A 17,576-nucleotide genomic window follows, 5' to 3' on the forward strand; every position below is an offset into this window, starting at 1 on the left:
AAAATTGAGGAAGCATTCGATACTTCTAATGTTATAGAGGGGGACAGAGAACTTGTTGGAGAGGAATTTTATTTCCGTTTCTTCAAATTTTAACTTAAAAACCTATATAAGGATACTGTTGGAGCTTGTTGGAATATTATAATTTTGTCACAACTCACAAAGAGCCAAATGTCCTTTTAACTGATTAAAACGTCTCACGAATTTATTGATTGAAATGTCTCACGCATAAAAGTGTCAAATGCAGAAAAGGAATATCAGTACAAATTTTCTAACAAAAAAAATCCTCATAAATAAAATATTGTTCTGGATTTTTCTGAACAATATTTAGCCATAAATCAATATAAGTAGCGCCGTCTGACTGATTTAGCCATAAATCTGTCTAAACTTTAAAGAGCTGGTCTCTGACTCCGCACGAGAGTAAAAGAGGTTTTCCAAGTCCCATCCGTGCTCGTCTTTCAGTTCTTGATAAACCTCATCATACATATCAGCCTGTATAAATGGTGGATACTGAGAGACCAACTTATCATTAGAAGCTAAGTCTGATCCTTTTGTTTCCAGATGCCCATCTACCCCAAAGGCTGCAATGGCAGGGAGCTGTGGAGATATGGGAAACAGACACTCGAACAAGGATAGTGCAACCTCTGGTTTAGAGGAGTGTACCACCCAAGGAATTTTCTGGATAGTGTTTGAGAAGGAAGTAGATTCTGAACTGATATCCAAATTAATGTAGATAATCTCGAAGTCAACATCACGCTTGTTAACATACGCATTCTTTATGGTAGACAAAACTGATTCCCACGCACAACCAGGAGTCACAAACAATAATAAGACGAGTGTATTATCGAGGTCTGAAACAGGGATCACCTCCTGCCAGACAGATTATTAGTACAAGTTTCAGAGGATGTTTCAACAAAATAGTACTCCCTCCGTCCCTCCCAATTGTAATCGTTTCTGATAGAGTGCTCGATACGCATTTTAAGATTAAGAGAAGTTATGGTTCTTTAACTTTTGTAAAAAAATTATTTTTCTGAATAAAAGTTTAAACATTCTATTTTTATTCAGAAAAAAAAAATTCTTTAAAAAAAGTTATAGAACTATACTTTCCATTCATCTTAAAATGCGTGCCGGACACTCTCTCAGAAACGATAACAATTGGGAAGGATGGAGGTAGTATATGACTGAAAATAGTAAATGATAATAATAACAAAAACTCTATCTTCAAGAAAATAATGAGAATAAAATCAAAAACTGTATCATGGTAGATAGTGCTGATAAATAATGACACATACCTCATTGCCTTGTCTTCGTAAACTAGACTTGGACGATAATATTTCATTCAATACTATGTCGCCTTGTTCATTCTTTGCCTCTTTTACAGCGTTTTCCATGGTAAACGGGTAGGCATCAACTCCAAAGCGCGCAAAGATGTGCAAGGCAAAAAAGCTGACAGAAAGATGCTTATCGCCCTTAAGAATAACTAGATCACATGCTCCGGAAGAAAGGTACGGTTCCTTAAGATTATCTTGGAAAACTTTATGCAAGTAGCGACACTCACTAGCGGGCAGAGTGTACCAAGGGATACTACGTTCGAGATGGCTGCATTCAGCTCTGATCCATGACCAGGAGGAATGGTATGATGTGATGACGGGAATTAAGACAAAATCCTCTTTCTTATCCTCGCAGATACGTTTCAACTCCTCAAGGATAATATGAGATGGATATGGGTTCAACATGTAAAGACCCACGGTCTTATTTTTCAAGTCGGAGGTAGGTACCTGCACAATATACACAAACAAGAATGGTCAGTCACAACATATGGAGATATTCCCGGAAAATGGGAATGAAAGTGCGAACTTGCAAAATACTCCCTCAGTCTCTTCCAATTGTTTACATTTCTGAAAAATTATCCGGCACGCATTTTAAGGTGCATAAAAAATATAGTTATGTAACTTATTTTTACAATTTTCTTTTTATGAATAGAAGTTGTATGTTCTAATTTTTATTCAGAAAAACAAAATTGTAAAATTTTTTTACAGAACTATACTTTATATGCACCTTAAAATGCGTGTCGGATACTCTCTAAAAAATGTAAACAATTGAAAGGGACAGAGGGAGTACAATGTAATATACTTTGGTGTGAATGATCAATTTGTGCCTTGCAAGCGGAATAGAAAATATTTACTTGCCTTGTCTCCTGTCGGAGAAAACACATGAGGACCCAAAATATCATGCAATGAATTTTTTTTGCCATCGATGATTTGAGAACGGAGTTTGGCAGTACCCATATCTACTTCGTCGATCTTTTTATGGGTAAAAGGAAAGCCTCTGACACCATAAGAATTGATGTTCGTTCTGGCATTGTAAAGACACAAGGAGCCTTTATCGTCAAAAAGAAGGAAACACACCGGGTGGCCTGAAAAATCAAACTCCTCAGCAAGAACATTGACGGTTCTCTCATCCTTTGGTGAGACAGCAAGCCACGGCATATAGAAGTCATTAGAGAACGCGTCCTTGTCGTCACCAAGCCAAACAAAGACAATCTCAAGCTCATATTTGTCGCCATGTCTGCCGTATTTTTGGTAAGTTTCTATCAAGTCGGGTAAGATTTCTGGACAAGTAGCTTCCACATCACGGACATAATCATTCAAGAGATGGAGAATAACATATTTGCCCCGAAGATCTTTAAGGTCAACCTGAGATTGAGGGGAACACAGAATAACAAATCAGCGGAATCTTAGTTTTGGACAAATTCAATTTAACAACAATTTCATTCCAATTTGGCATGGTTAATTGATTCATTCCAATTTATGTCGTTTGGTTCGCCCAATACTGTGATCAGGTTTCGGTCATTCCAACCCCATACCTGCTGTTTGGTTCACAAAAATAAAAGTCCAATACCCATTCCTCAAACCCCCAAGGTATGAGTTTTTCATAGCCAAGTGGGGAGCTGGGTATGGGTATGAGAGAGTGGTATGAGAATCAACTTTATAACTACTAAGCATTTAAATATAATTGTTTAATACCAAAATAAATATATGAACCAAAAATATATTAAAATAATAATAAAATATATATTTAATTAAATTAAAATTATTGACATAAAATATTTTAAATTAGAGATGTTTATTCTAGCACTCAACCAAACACATGATATAACATGATATAAGATATGATACATATACCTCAACCCTATACCATGTTAACCCGATTCACCAAACACATGATATGAGATATGATACCTATACCTCAACCCTATATTATGTTAACCCGATTCCTGATGACCCCAAACAACCATGTTAAGTAACCAGGAGGAACACAATTAAAATTCACAAGTAAGTCCTCTAATAACAATTAAAATTTACAAACAGATAAAATATAGAGTGTAAAGTTAACCTTATGGCCTTCCCATGTGAACAGGCATTCTGTATTGGCGGCACCGAAGAGATGGAATATGTTAGTGTTGCCAAGTTTATCGTACTCCCATGGATGACTTTGATTGAAGAGAATATCCTGAACTGACCTCTCTGGGATTTCTGTTTCCGACGGCTCCGGTGGTGGTTGATATTTAGGCTTCCCGTTCCAGTCCCGAATCTGTTCCATTTTTTTCACCCATTGGGCCAAACCTTTATCAACATCGTATATTTCTGTCTTGTTCTTTTTCTGAGAATATCTTTCTGTGTTTTTCACCCAGTGGGGTGGCGCCGGACATTGTATATGGCCTTTATCGTATGCTAGAGCTAGACTCATGATCTTCTGTTCCTCAAAACCAAGAACTTCTATATCTTTTATAGATTTGTATTGGGCCTTCGGGGCCTTGTCTATCTCGATTACGGTGTATAGTTATGTAACTTATTTTTATAATTTTCTTTTTTCTGAATAAAAGTTGAATGTTTTAATTTTTATTCAGAAAAACAAAATTGTAAAAAAAAATTACAGAACTATACTTTATATGCACCTTAAAATACGTGTCAGACACTCTGTAAAAAATGTAAACAATTGAAAGAGACGGAGGGAGTATATAATATACTTTTGACCTAATTTTTTTATTTTGTTACCATTAAAAATTTTTTGATATTAATTCTATATCCTATTAGATATTTAATTCAGTTTTGTTACTACAATATGATAATATTATACAAGTTTTTTGAAAAATAATCCGGTTTAAAAATTGCTATTATTTTTTAATCATTTTATAAAATAATATTTTTTATTTGCAAAAATATGATTTTTTATTTTTACAAACATACGTTTTTCTGTAACTCGGTCCAATTAGATACAAACTCTATCCGTTTTTCAATTTTATTATAATTCTTAATTCGATGAAAAAAGTCCAAAATTATTTGTATATCATATCAAATATTAAAAGGTAGGGGTGACAATTTCGATTTTTTGGTCAACCCGAACCCAACACGACCCAGAACGGATTGAAATATTTAAATTCGAACTCGACCTGTTGAGTTTTTACTTTACCTGAACTCGACTTGATTCGACACGAATTATAAATGGGTCGTTTAATCCAATCCACAAACTTTGGAGCTTTCTTAAGACCATACATAGATTTCTTTAATCTGAAGACTAAATTGGACATGACAGAACTTGATTCTTGAGTAATTCTACAACCCAGATGTGGGTACCCTCGAGGCATCTTCATATATATATATATATAGTGTCAGGCAACTCACCATGTAGAAAAGTGTTGCTAACATCCATCTAACATGTATACCAGTCCTGCATAGTTGCCACTGCTAGCAGAATTCTCACTTGGTGAGTTTTTCCACCGGTGCAAATGTCTAGCATAATCCACCCCATATTCTGCTTATTTCTAAGAAGAATCAACCTTGACTTTTATTTGTCAACTATTCCATCAGGCAAGAATTTTGTTTTAAACAAACATTTACAGCCTATGGCCTATTTATTGGGTGGCAACTTTGTGATCTCCCATGTGCCATTATGCTCCAATGCATCTAATTCTGCATTAATAGCTGCTTTCCAGTGAGAATGTTACACTGCCTCCTTAAAACTGGTTGGATCATGTGTTTTTGCAACACTTAACATAAAGCAGTGAAACTGAGGCTCAATAATGGTTGTGGACAGATTGGAGATAGAGTTTATGTTGGATGGCAACACAAAATCTTGCATCCAAGCAGGATTCTTAGAAACTCTGGTAGATTTCCTGATAACAGGTGGGGGGTATCACTAGCTTGATGCTTATCTGGTTCTTCTGAGGTGTTGTCATCAACCTCATCATCATTATCAGATGGTCAAGAAGGGATCCAATCATCAGAGTTTATAACTGGTGCAACAGAAGGGAATGATGGGGGAACATGGTTCATAAAAGAGTTTGCAAAATCTTTATAAAAGGGAAATATTGTCTCATGAAAGACAACGTCTCTTGATATGAATTCTTTGTTTGTGAGAAGATTTAATAGTTTAAACCTTTTTCAGAGGAGGGTAGCCTATGAAGACACATGGCACTCTTTTGTGAGCAAATTTGACATCAGTAATTAATGGATTTGAAGCAAAGCTCAGGCATTCAAACACCTTCATATGATCATAAGTTGGAAGTTTCTCATAAAGAATTTCATATGGGGTTAGGAAGCCTGTTGATAATATGTACGGATGTCATAACACATGATCCCTATAAGTGAAGAGAGAGGCCATCATGAAATCTAAGAGATCTAGCAATTTCAAGAATGTGATTGTGTTTTCTTTCAGCCCTACCATTCTGATGGGGTCTGTAAACACATGAGATTTGGTGTAGGATTCATTTCTCAGAAAAGAAGTTTTTTGACTCATTGTCATCAAATTCCAAGGCATTATCAGATCTGGGAAACTTTACGGTTTTTTTTTTAAATGATTTTGAGCATATTCAAAGAAGGATTTCAGATTTGTGAGTGTATCAGATTTATGGTTTTTTCCATTTTAAGGTAGTTTGTAGGGACCCCAAATGTCCAAGTGAATCAATTCAAATGCACAAGTTGCATGAGACTGACTATCATTAGAAGGTACTTTAGCAAACCTTGTCAGAGGACATGTTAAGCATATTTGAGGTGCATTGTGAGTGCAAGGCTTAACACAAGGAATATATTTCAATTTAAATAAGGATGCATGCCCAAGTCTATGATGCCATGCACTGTGCTAATTTCTTGGAATGAGTAGAGGAAATATGAGTAGGAAGAAGGTTAGAAGCAGTCGAAGTAGTAGATACAGCTGCCATAACATAGACATGAGGCTCCATTTTTGTGTCCATATAGTAAAGTCCATTTCTTGCTCTTCTAATGCCCTTCAGTTGATTAGTCTCACTGTCCACTATAGTGCAGTGAGTTGAGTAGAACTGCACCTCACAATATCCATCTTTAATAAGTTTTTGCACTAAGAGGAGATTGTGCAGGAAACCAGGCACACAAAGCACATCTTTGAGAACCAGATCAGGTGTTAAACATACAGTTTCAGTGTGAGTGATAGCAACTGTGGCACCAATTGGGAGATTAATTTCTGAGCAAGCTTGAAAGAACTTGAGTTAATAAGAGTGGACAGATTTGGTGTCATGTGATCTGAGGCACCTAAGTCTATAATCCACTTTGTAGATAAGCCTTTAGAGGTGTGAAATGTGATTATTCCATAGAAATGGTGATCCAAATCCTCATCTGTGTCAGAGTCATTAGAGTTTGCAGTTGTGGCATGATTATCATTAATTGATCTAATTGTTATGGAGTGAACAACAGACCAGAGGTAGTTTGGGATTGAGAGGGCATATAGTCATAGGTGGGACTACTGTGAGCTGCAGCCGCCAATCTGGAAGAAGGGTTTGGTTTATGAGGTCCGGACCATCTATTGGTGGTGTTTGAAGCAAAGGTTTTAGGTTTAAAAGCAGGGTTCTTTCTGGTGTTTCTTAGATACCATCTTGAAAAACCAATCACTTGCCAACATTTATCACTATTGTGCCCTTTGACACCACACACAGTGCATACAACATATCTCTCTTGTTGAGTTATACCATACATAAATAAGATCAGTTTCAAAACTTTCAAAATATTATGTAAACCCACCTGAGGATAATAAGCATTATGTTGTATACCAGTTTGATAAAATATTGTTTAGCTAGATCAGTAATATTTATTATATTGTTTTACATGGGGTAGCAAATGTTGCTTTTAGTCTTAGACCCGTTATGTTAACCAAATGCAGCTAATTATATTTAGTTTTGTGTTTAATTTTATTTTAGCCCGGAATAAATATTATTATGTTTTAGACCGAATTGATAATATGTATAATTTTATTTTAGTCTGATGATATTATATATGTCAAACGAATTACTTTCAATTTATTTTGTTTTAACTCATTTATTTTTTTTTGTTTTAACCTGATAACATTATATTGGCCAAACAAATTTGCTTTCAAATTTTTATGAGTTTTTATTATTTTATTTTAATTCGAGGCTGCAAATCCAACTAATTGTACGTAATTTATTTTTATTTTTTATTTAGGATTGGATCAACAGTATAATTTTATTTAATATTATATATTATTTTGTTTAAATCAAACCATTAGACATATTACAATTCTATTTGTATTTATATAATTATACTGTAAATAGTAATCTATTTATGAGAGTATTTTATTTTAAAAATTTCTTTAATTACGGTCCCCAGACCGACTAACAACCAAACTTTTACCATTTTGTTTTTAATATAATAGTATAAATAGTGTAAAAGATAGATATATTGATTGAAAGATAATCAACATATATTAAAAAGAATTGTCCGTAATATTTTTAGAAAAAGATTTTTTTTATTTTGAGAAAATAAATAAGACAACATATTTTACTTAAAAAAGGTAGAGATTAAAAAGAATTGTCTAAAATATTTGTACAAAAAGAGTTGTTTTAGTTAGTGAAAATGAAAAAGAAAACGTATTTTACTTATAAAGGTAATTGGTTAGGTATTAATTAAGGATAATTGAGTAAAATATTTATTTTTTTTAAGAAAGGGTAATTATGTAATTGAAGGAAGGATAATAAAGTTTCGTATTTAATTTAATAATATAGATAGATAAATAATTCGATTTCAAAAATTAAATAATTTTTTTTATTTTGTTTATGTAATTGAATTATAAAGATAATATTTGCTTTAAGTATATTTGTCTTTTATAACAGTAAAAATTATATAAAACAATTTTTTTTATTGTGAACCCGTACAAAATATATCTGCCATAACCAGTTAGAGGTGTATATGATTTTGACTTTTGCATTATTCTAAGAACATAGGGTTTTGCATTATCTTAAACAATGAGATGAAATTGTTGTTATTATCGAGGAATAAGAATGATGATGTTAAGTTGTTCTTTTTAAGCAGTTAAGAGATTATGGATGGCTAAAGTCGGTGAATATTATTTAAATAAAATAAACAATTAAGTAGTTGAAAAAGATAATTTATTAGTTATTAGTGATTATAATATTATTATTCTATTTTATTAAATAAACTTTTATTTCTTTTTATTTTATAATTCGATTACTAAAGTTAATAAAAAATTTAAATTAAATAAGGGTGATTTAGTAAATTCAACTTATACCAAAAAACATACTCCCTCTGTTCCTGCCATTTGTTTACACTTTCCTTTTTGGGATGTCCCTTCCAATTGTTTACATTTCAAAATTTTCCAAAAATAGTAAAATTTTTATAATTTTTAAATTAACTACATCCACTACATTTCTCCACTATACCCACTTTATACATATAATATTAATAGATGCCACTGCTTTACTTATTTTTTCAACTTTTCTCCGCAACTTTATCATTTTTCTTAAACTGCCCGCCAACGGAGGGAGTATGTTTTATCAAAACATACGATAAGAAGCTTGAAAATATTGATCTTGGCCTGGTGAGAAGCTTACATCATGCTAATGATGTCAAATTCATTTGAGGTATGAAAGGTGCAACCAATTATGTTTATGATAGCCTTTTTGGTAAGACTACCTGGGCAGCGAAGTGCTTTTACCCATTAGAATTTTAGTTTTAAAGTTGAAATCTCAAACAGTGCAGGATATCAAGAGATATCATGTATGGACACATTATAACTGATTAACGTTACCTCTTCTGATAGCAACTTAAGTTCAGTGACTAAAGCCTTTGTTGTCTTCTCAATACCTCCGGTGATAAGGACAAAGTTTGCACCAAGCCAAACAAAGACAATCTCAAACTCATACTTTATATTTTAACTTAAAGTATGAGTTTGAGATTGTCTTTGTTTGGCTTGGTGACGACAAGGACGCGTTCTCTAATGACTTCTACATGCCGTGGCTTGCTGTCTCACCAAAGGATGAGAGAACCGTCAATGTCTTTGCAGAGGAGTTTGACTTTTCAGGCCACCCAGTGTGTTTCCTTCTTTTTGACCTAAATGGTCACCTGTGTCTTTACAATGCCAGAACGAACATCAATTCTTATGGTGTCAGAGGCTTTCCTTTTACCCATACAAAGATCGATGAAGTAGATATGGATGCTGCCAAACTCCGTTCTCAAATCATCAATCGCAAAAAAAATTCATTGCATGATATTTTGGGTCCTCATGTGTTTTCTCCGACAGGAGACGAGGCAAGTAAACATTAAAGAATGCGTATGTTAACAAGTGTGATGTTGACTTCGAGATTATCTACATTAATTTGGATATCAGTTCAGAATCTACTTCCTTCTCAAACACTATCCAGAAAATTCCTTGGGTGGTACACTCCTCTAAACCAGAGGTTGCACTATCCTTGTTCGAGTGTCTGTTTCCCATATCTCCACAGCTCCCTGCCATTGCAGCCTTTGGGGTAGATGGGCATCTGGAAACAAAAGGATCAGACTTAGCTTCTAATGATAAGTTGGTCTCTCAGTATCCATTTATACGGGCTGATATGTATGATGAGGTTTATCAAGAACTAAAAGACGAGCACGGATGGGACTTGGGGAACCTTTTTTTCTCTCCTACAGAGATAGAGACCAGCTCTTTTAAGTTCAGACAGATGTATGGCTAAATCAGTCAGATGGCTTTATATATATGTAATTAGATATTAAAGTCTGTATGCAGTGAGCAAACCGGATTCAACAAAAACTAGAAACTATTGTTTTTACGAGGATATTTTTTGTTAGTAAATTTGTACTGATATTGCATTTTTGCGTTTGACCCTTTTATGTGCGTTTATTATATTCTGTTTCTGTTCTTGTCTTGATTAGCTTTCGGAATCTATTATATTCATAATATCCCCATGAGACATTTTAATTAGTCTGGTCCCAGTATGATGAATTAGCAGGGATTGACTCTGGTCTGGTTCTGAATTCACCAACATGTGTGCGCTTGTAGTTTGTTTTATGGACAATGAGATCTTAGTTTATTGATCAACCGCTAAAGTGTTGTTATATCCGTTGCATTTTAAGTATGTATAGTGTTGTTTTATTCATTTTAAGTTTTGTTATACAGTAAATCATGTATAGATGTTTAGGCATAATGTAGTCCTGGAGTGTTCTTGATTATATCACTGCAGAAAAGCTGCAACATTTGGCTTTCACCAAAAACATTATAGTGAATTTAATCATCTTTCTAAACCACAATAATTGTGCAAATATATGTTTGGAAGGCATCAACATTGATTTTTATAATATGAAGACAAAAACACTATTATTTTTATAACTGCAGCTACGTTTGCCAATTCACCATCTTCAACCTGAAATTTCATCAAGTTCTGACCATCACATATTATTTTAATTTTAAAAGTTGAGATCTCAAACAGGGCAAGATATCAAGAGATATCAAGTATGGATACATTATTATAACTAATTAACGTTACCTCTTTTGACATCAACTTAAGTTCAGTGACTAAAGCCTTTGTGGTCTTCTCAATACCTCTGGTGATAAGGACAGGGTTTGCACGGCTGCAACTACCTCTGGATAATAACAGACGGACTTTAACACCTTCAGCGATAAGACCCTGTGCAAGAACAACGGATGTTGTCCCGTTACCAGCCAAGTCATTGGTCTTCGCAGCTGATTGTCTCACCAAGTTTGCACCAATTTTTCCCACCGGAGCTTCCAGTTCAACCAGAAATGCATCAGATATGACAACACTTTATCTGATGATCAATAAACTAAGTCACGGTCCATAAAAAAACTACAAGGCACACTAAAATAAATTTCATAAGCAGGCAAGTAAGAACTATCCTTAATATATCCGGAAGGTGATGTCATATACCATTCTAATTCTTGATATGAACTATTTCCTTTTGACATAACTAATTGGAAGATCTACTAATTAAAAAATTACCAAAACAATCTGTTCAACCCTAAAATTTAGAATTCCAGATGACAGAATAATAGAATTAGACAGAGAACTAATTCTCAGCATATAAATTCTCATTTTCACCAATCTAAGCGAATTAACCAAACCCCAAATGCCACAAATTATACAATCGACAAACACCAATTGATACTCTAGGAGCCGTAATTAACAAGGAAAAAATAAACTAGCAAAGGAGAAATAAAATACGGGAACAGACCATGAAATTACCTCGGACAGCCACAGAATCCATATACTAATCCACACTAACTCGACATCTCTACACCACCTACAACTCTCGATTCTCAATTTCTAATCCTCGAACTAGGCTATGCTAGGAAAATTAATCCAGCCACACTCCAGATCATCATCGTCTTTTCATTCTTCAGTTCCAAACACCAACCCTAACGGTCATAACTCACAAAGAACGAAATGGGCTTTTCACAAGTATGGGCAAATGTCCTTTTATCTGATTAAAATGTCTCACGAATTTATTGATTAAAAGGTTCATGGGATACTATTAATATAATAGATTCTAAAAGCCAATCAAGACAAGAACAGAAACACATTAAAATAAACCTACATCAAAGGGCTGAACACATAAAACCAATATCACTACAATTTCATAACAAAATAATCCTCGTATAAACAATATTGTTCTAGTTTTTGATGAACCCAGTTTTTGTAGCGCCATCTAACTGATTAACCATAAACCTGTCTAAAATTTAAAGCGGTGGTCTCTCTCTCTTCTGGAGAGTAAAAGACGTTTTCCAAGTTCCATCCGTGCTCATCTTTCAGTTCTTGATAAACCTCATCATACATATCAGCCTGTATAAATGGTGGATACAGAGAGACCAACTTATCATTAGAAGCTAAGTCTGATCCTTTTGTTTCTAGATGCCCGTTTACCCCAAAGGCTGCAATGGCAGGGAGGTGTGCAGACATGGGAAACACACACTCGAACAAGAAAACTGCAAGCTCTGGAGACGAGTGTACCACCCAAGGCATTTTCATGATATTGCTGGAGAAGGAAGTAGATTCTGAAGTGAAATCCACATGAATGTAGATAATCTCGAAGTTATCACGTTGCTTGTTAACATACAGATTCTTCATGGTAGACACAAATGATTCAGTCTTAAAACCATGAGTCCCAAACAATAATAATACATGTTTACCATCTAGGTCTGAAACAGTAATCTCCTCCTGCTAGGCAGATTAACAAAACAAGTTTCAGAGGAAGATTCAATAAAATAGTATATGATTGAAAATAGTATATGATAATACTACTTAGTTTTATAGTGATGGCTTTAGGAAATAATCTACAGCTAAATGTAGGTGCATTTTACCCATCATAATAATTACAAAAACTCTATTTCATGCTAGATAGTGCTCATAAATAATGACACATACCTCAGAACCTTGTCTACGCAAAATAGACTTGGATGATAATATTTCCTTCAGTACTAAGTCGCCTTGTTGCTTCATTTCCGCTTGCACAGCTTTTTCTATGGTAAACGGGTAGGCATCAACTCCAAAGCGTGCAAAGATGTGCGAGGCAAACAAGCTGACAGGAAGATGCTTATCGGCCTTAAAAATAACTAGGTCACATGCTCCAGATGAAAGATAAGGATCCTTAAGGTAATTATGGAAAACTTTATGCAAGAATCGACACTTAAAATCGGGCAAAGTGTACCAAGGGATACTACGTTCGAGATCACTACATCCGGCTCTGATCCGTGACCAGGAGGAATGATATGATGTGATGATGGGAATCAAGACAAAATCATCTTTCTTATTCTCACATATACGTTTCAACTCCTCAAGGACAATACGAGATGGATATGGGTTCAGCATGTAAAGACCCACGGTTTTATCATTTAAGTCAGAAGTAGGTACCTGCAAATATACACCAACATGAAAGGTCAGTCACAACATATTTGGTATGAATGATCAGTCAAGCGAAATGGAAAATATTTACTTGCCTCGTCTCCTATCGGGGAAATTACATGAGTACCCAAAATATCAGGCAATGCAACTAGTTTGCCATCAATGATTTCAGAACATAGTTTGGCAGCATCACTATCTATTTCCTCCATCCGTTCATGGGTAAAAGGAAATCCCAAGACACCATAAGAATTGATGTTGTTGCAGGCACTGTGAAGAAATAAGGAGCCATTGCGGTCAAAAAGAAGGAAACGCACAGGGGCTGGAAAGTCAAACTCTTTCGCAAAGATATTGACGGTTTTCTCATCCTTTGGTGAGACTGCAAGCCATGGCATATAGAAGTGATTAGAGAAGACGTCCTTGTCGTCACCAAGCCAAACAAAGACAATCTCAAGCTCATATTTTTCGCTATGTCTGCCATAGTCTTGGTAAGTTTCTATCATGTCGAATAAGATTCCAGGACAAGTAGCTTCCACATTGCGGACATCATCTTTCAAGAGATGGAGGATAACAAATTTGTTTTTAAGTTGGTCAATCTCAACCTGAGAGAAGAACACAGAATAACGAATCAATCAGAGCATCTCCAACAGTGATCCAAAAATCCAAATTTGGGGCAGATTATCCTAAATTCTTCTCCAACAGTGATCTAAATGGTGATCCAAATTTGGATCAATAAACAGTACTGATCCAAAATTGGATCACCACTGTTCACTGATCCAAATGACTTACAAGTAAAATTAACCAAACACTTACATAACTTATAAGTATTCATCTACTTATCACTTTTACGTCACTTATTAATTTTAAGTAATGAGTTAATTATTTTAAGATTTCCCAAACGGGCACATAAATTGTTAATAATAATTAAACGATAAGTTTAAGATAAAATTACTTTTTGGATCATCTGGTGATCCAAATTTGAATTTTTGAATCAAAACTGTTGAAAATGGCCTCAAAGAATCGCCGGAATCCTAGATTTGGACAAAATCAATTTCAACAACAATTTCATTCCAATTTGGCATTCTTGTTTAATTCATTCCACTTTCAACAACAATGACAACAAACACAATTTAAATTTACCACAATTGAAGTTAGTTTACCTTATGGCCTTCCCATGTGTATAGGCATTCTGTATTGGCAGCACCCAAAAGATCGAATAGGTTAGTATTGCCAAGTTTATCATACCCCCATGGTTGAGTTTTATTTAAGAAAAAGTCACTAATTGACCTCTTTGAAATTTCTGTTTCATACGACTCCAGTGATGGTTGATCTTCAGGTTGATATTTAGGCTTTCTGTCCCGAATATGTTCCATCTTTTTCACCCATTGGGCGACACATTTATCAGCATCGTATCTTTTCGCCGTCTTTTTCACAAATTCAGTGGCCATACAGAACATAATTTTTCTGCTGTAAGACTCAAACTATGAACCTGTAAAAATTGTTAAAATAAAAAACATATAAGTTTAAATATAATACGTTGTTGTTGACGGGATTCGAATCCAGAACCTATAAAAGTAATTTAATTGTTAATATAATATTATTTTATTAGTGCATCTAATGATTGTCATTTATTTGGGTTTAGATCTGACGACTTTATTTATCGTACCAAACAACTGTACCAAATAATCGACCAACAACCAAATAAAGTATGTTCTGCTTACAATAGTATAATATAATATACACAGATAGATTGGGCCAGCCATAGTGGTGTGTATTAGATCAAAGATATTTGTCTATTACAATTTTATTTTATTACAAATCTAATCCGATGAAAAAGTTTTCAAATTTTCTGCAATTTTATGCAACTAGATACAATTTTGGAATACAACCAAAAGCAAACTCTAATGTAACCAAAAAAATTCGATACAACTAGTTTATCTGGTAGTTGTATATCTAGTAGTTTTGATTGTATCATATTCTTAAAAATAATTTTAAAAATATACTAAAATTGCATAAAAACTTAGAAAATATATTTTTTTAATAATTTCTCTATATTATATAGCACAGTAATTAGTATTATTAAATTGTCTGTAGGGTACATTAATCTTATATTTTTGAACAACTAATTATTTTAAGATATTGATTATTTGATGATATTTAATATTTTTTATTAAAATACCTATCCCTTTTTTATTTGTGGAACTAGTACATAACCATGTGTGCACCATAACTTTACAATCTGATGATATAGTGTAAGATGGAACAACTAAAGAGTTGGTGGGGCTTACCTCTAAGTTCTAACGCCCAGATTTTGGGGCCAGATTTTTTAGAACGGACACTTATTTGTAAAGAAAAAATAAATCGACTCCTCCTAGCAATTTGATGATGCTAGGACTAACTCTGTAGTAGCATTTTAAACAGGAAATGCCACTGAAAATAGACCTTTGGTATTATCAACCTCATCATCAACATCAACTTTAAACTCATTATGAGTGGAAAGGTCCAAATTTGAAGGTACATGTTGTTTTAGAGTCAAAAGATTGGAGATTTGATTAGTTTGTTGGAGAGTTCTTAATGCAGATGATAATGACACCTCAACAGAGTAAAAAGTTGCAAAGCAACAAGCTGCATTGGTGAGCCTTAAGCCACAACATTGGCTCACTATAGGACGCGCTATAGAGTCACAAGTTATGCAGGAGTTAGACAAGACTACTTGGACTTTGAGTCATTACTTAGCCAGCTGCAATTTTAAAAAGTTTATTGGGATCTGTTTTGTCTATAAATATGTAAACCATAACTTTATTTAGTCAAGTTTGTTGAAATCCATTTTATCAATTTTTCTCTTTTCTTCTTGTTCAAGTTTACTCATATACATTCATAGTTTTACATTTCTAAATCTATCATGATATCATAGCCAAACATGACTGTTTACGATTGTAGATGTCGTTGCGATCTTACTCGTTCACGCAATTACTGATTCGTTTTCAATTTCGCATTACTCACGACGAGTTTAAGCCCTAATTTCCAGCTTCAATCGTTCTTTTTCATCCTTTACTGCTTGTTTCTACGATTAAATAGTTGAGACTGTTATCGTCCAAATCAAATTTGTTTAATTTGAAGCTGTAGATTGATATTTGTCAAATAGACTTGTTTTGCACAAATTGACGAGTATTAAATTACTTTTCTTCTATCAGTCATGTTGAAAAATACTCTTGTGGATAATGTCCGTACTTCTGCTTCAAGTAATCATGTAGATGATGTAATTGAAGAAGAAAATGATACAAAACATGTTGTTGTTCAGAATTTTGGTGATATAGCTATTGATAGCAATGCACATTCGTTGTCATACATAAAACGGATCATCCAGGCTTGCAATTGTTAGCTAAGAAACTACTATGTCCAGATAATTACGCTTCTTGTTGTAGATCTATGCAGATAACTTTGAATGCGAGAAACAAGTTTATTTTGGTTAATGGAACTTATCCGAAACCAGCTAAATCTTCTCTGATGTATGCACAATGGGAAATATTCAATGATCTTTTTCTAACTTGGATCTTAAACTCAGTAGCGGAAGACATTTCGGATGGATTGAATTATGTCATTACAACTAGTGAAGTTTGGAATGAATTGAGAGAGCATTTTTTCTGGAGTAAGTGGACATAGAATTTTTCAGGTTTTGAAGGACATTCATAGCCTAGAACAAGGAAATAGATCAATTGAAGTCTATTTTCACAAATTGAAAGGCTTATGGGATGAGTATGTTATTCTTGAGCCTAAGGTATACTGTGTTTGTGGTGCTCACGAAGTTCAGATTGAACGAGATCAAAAAAGGAAATTACTCCAATTTCTCATGGGATTACATGACAGCAATTCTACAATTCGTGGTCAAATCTTAATGATGACATATCTACCCACCATTTTCTCAAGCTTATGCTTATGTTAAACAAGATGAGAAGACAAGGCAAGGATTTCAGAGTTCAGTTCAAAACTTGAGTCCATTTGCTAATGCCTTGGTAGCAAATTCTAGTGTAGATGCTTCTGGTTCCAGTGTTGTTTTTAAGAAAACATCGGTCAAGTCAGTTCTTAAACGTTCATATTGTAATTACAATGGACATACTAAAGAAAATTATTTTAAGATTATTTGTTATCCAGTCAATTGGAAAAAGAAGAAGGAAGCTGGTAGTTTGAAGAATCCTTTTCAGTTTTGTATTTGCTTAAGAATATTCAGGCTAATTCTGCTTTAACTGGTTCCATAACTTCCAATAATGATCAGATGCGTAATATGCAGAGCCAGATCAATCAAATCATCCAGATGATGAGTTTCTTTATAGGAAATTCTACAAGCAAAGATAGTCCCGAGGATCATTTAGCTGGCATGGTCACT

General features: G+C 34.1%; 2 protein-coding genes across 5 annotated transcripts; both read right to left on the reverse strand.

Moving 5' to 3' along the window:
• Positions 1-208: 208 nt before the first annotated feature.
• LOC141672713 (putative nucleoredoxin 1-2) lies at positions 209-3,666 on the reverse strand. Its single transcript, XM_074479362.1, has 3 exons — positions 3,394-3,666; positions 1,290-1,775; positions 209-867 (listed from the first exon to the last, which is right to left on the reverse strand). The coding sequence occupies exons 1-3, from the start codon at positions 3,598-3,600 to the stop codon at positions 364-366; spliced, it is 1,197 nt and encodes a 398-aa protein (XP_074335463.1). The 5' UTR covers positions 3,601-3,666; the 3' UTR covers positions 209-363.
• Positions 3,667-10,474: 6,808 nt separating this feature from the next.
• Positions 10,475-14,593, reverse strand: LOC141670678 (putative nucleoredoxin 1). 4 transcript variants are annotated; one of them, XR_012554678.1, is made up of 6 exons: positions 14,353-14,593; positions 13,291-13,794; positions 12,719-13,204; positions 12,023-12,514; positions 10,823-11,061; positions 10,475-10,699 (listed from the first exon to the last, which is right to left on the reverse strand). XR_012554678.1 is itself a non-coding variant. In XM_074476629.1 (5 exons), the coding sequence occupies exons 1-5, from the start codon at positions 14,563-14,565 to the stop codon at positions 11,029-11,031; spliced, it is 1,728 nt and encodes a 575-aa protein (XP_074332730.1). In that variant the 5' UTR covers positions 14,566-14,593; the 3' UTR covers positions 10,475-11,028. The 4 variants fall into 4 exon arrangements, 3 of the variants coding, with proteins under 3 accessions (XP_074332730.1, XP_074332732.1, XP_074332731.1); XM_074476629.1 differs by having other exon boundaries at positions 10,475-11,061; XM_074476631.1 differs by having other exon boundaries at positions 10,475-11,099.
• Between the last annotated feature and the right edge of the window lie 2,983 nt (positions 14,594-17,576).

Source organism: Apium graveolens, chromosome 7 (assembly GCF_009905375.1).
Source record: "Apium graveolens cultivar Ventura chromosome 7, ASM990537v1, whole genome shotgun sequence".
NCBI classification, from domain to species: Eukaryota; Viridiplantae; Streptophyta; class Magnoliopsida; order Apiales; family Apiaceae; genus Apium; species Apium graveolens.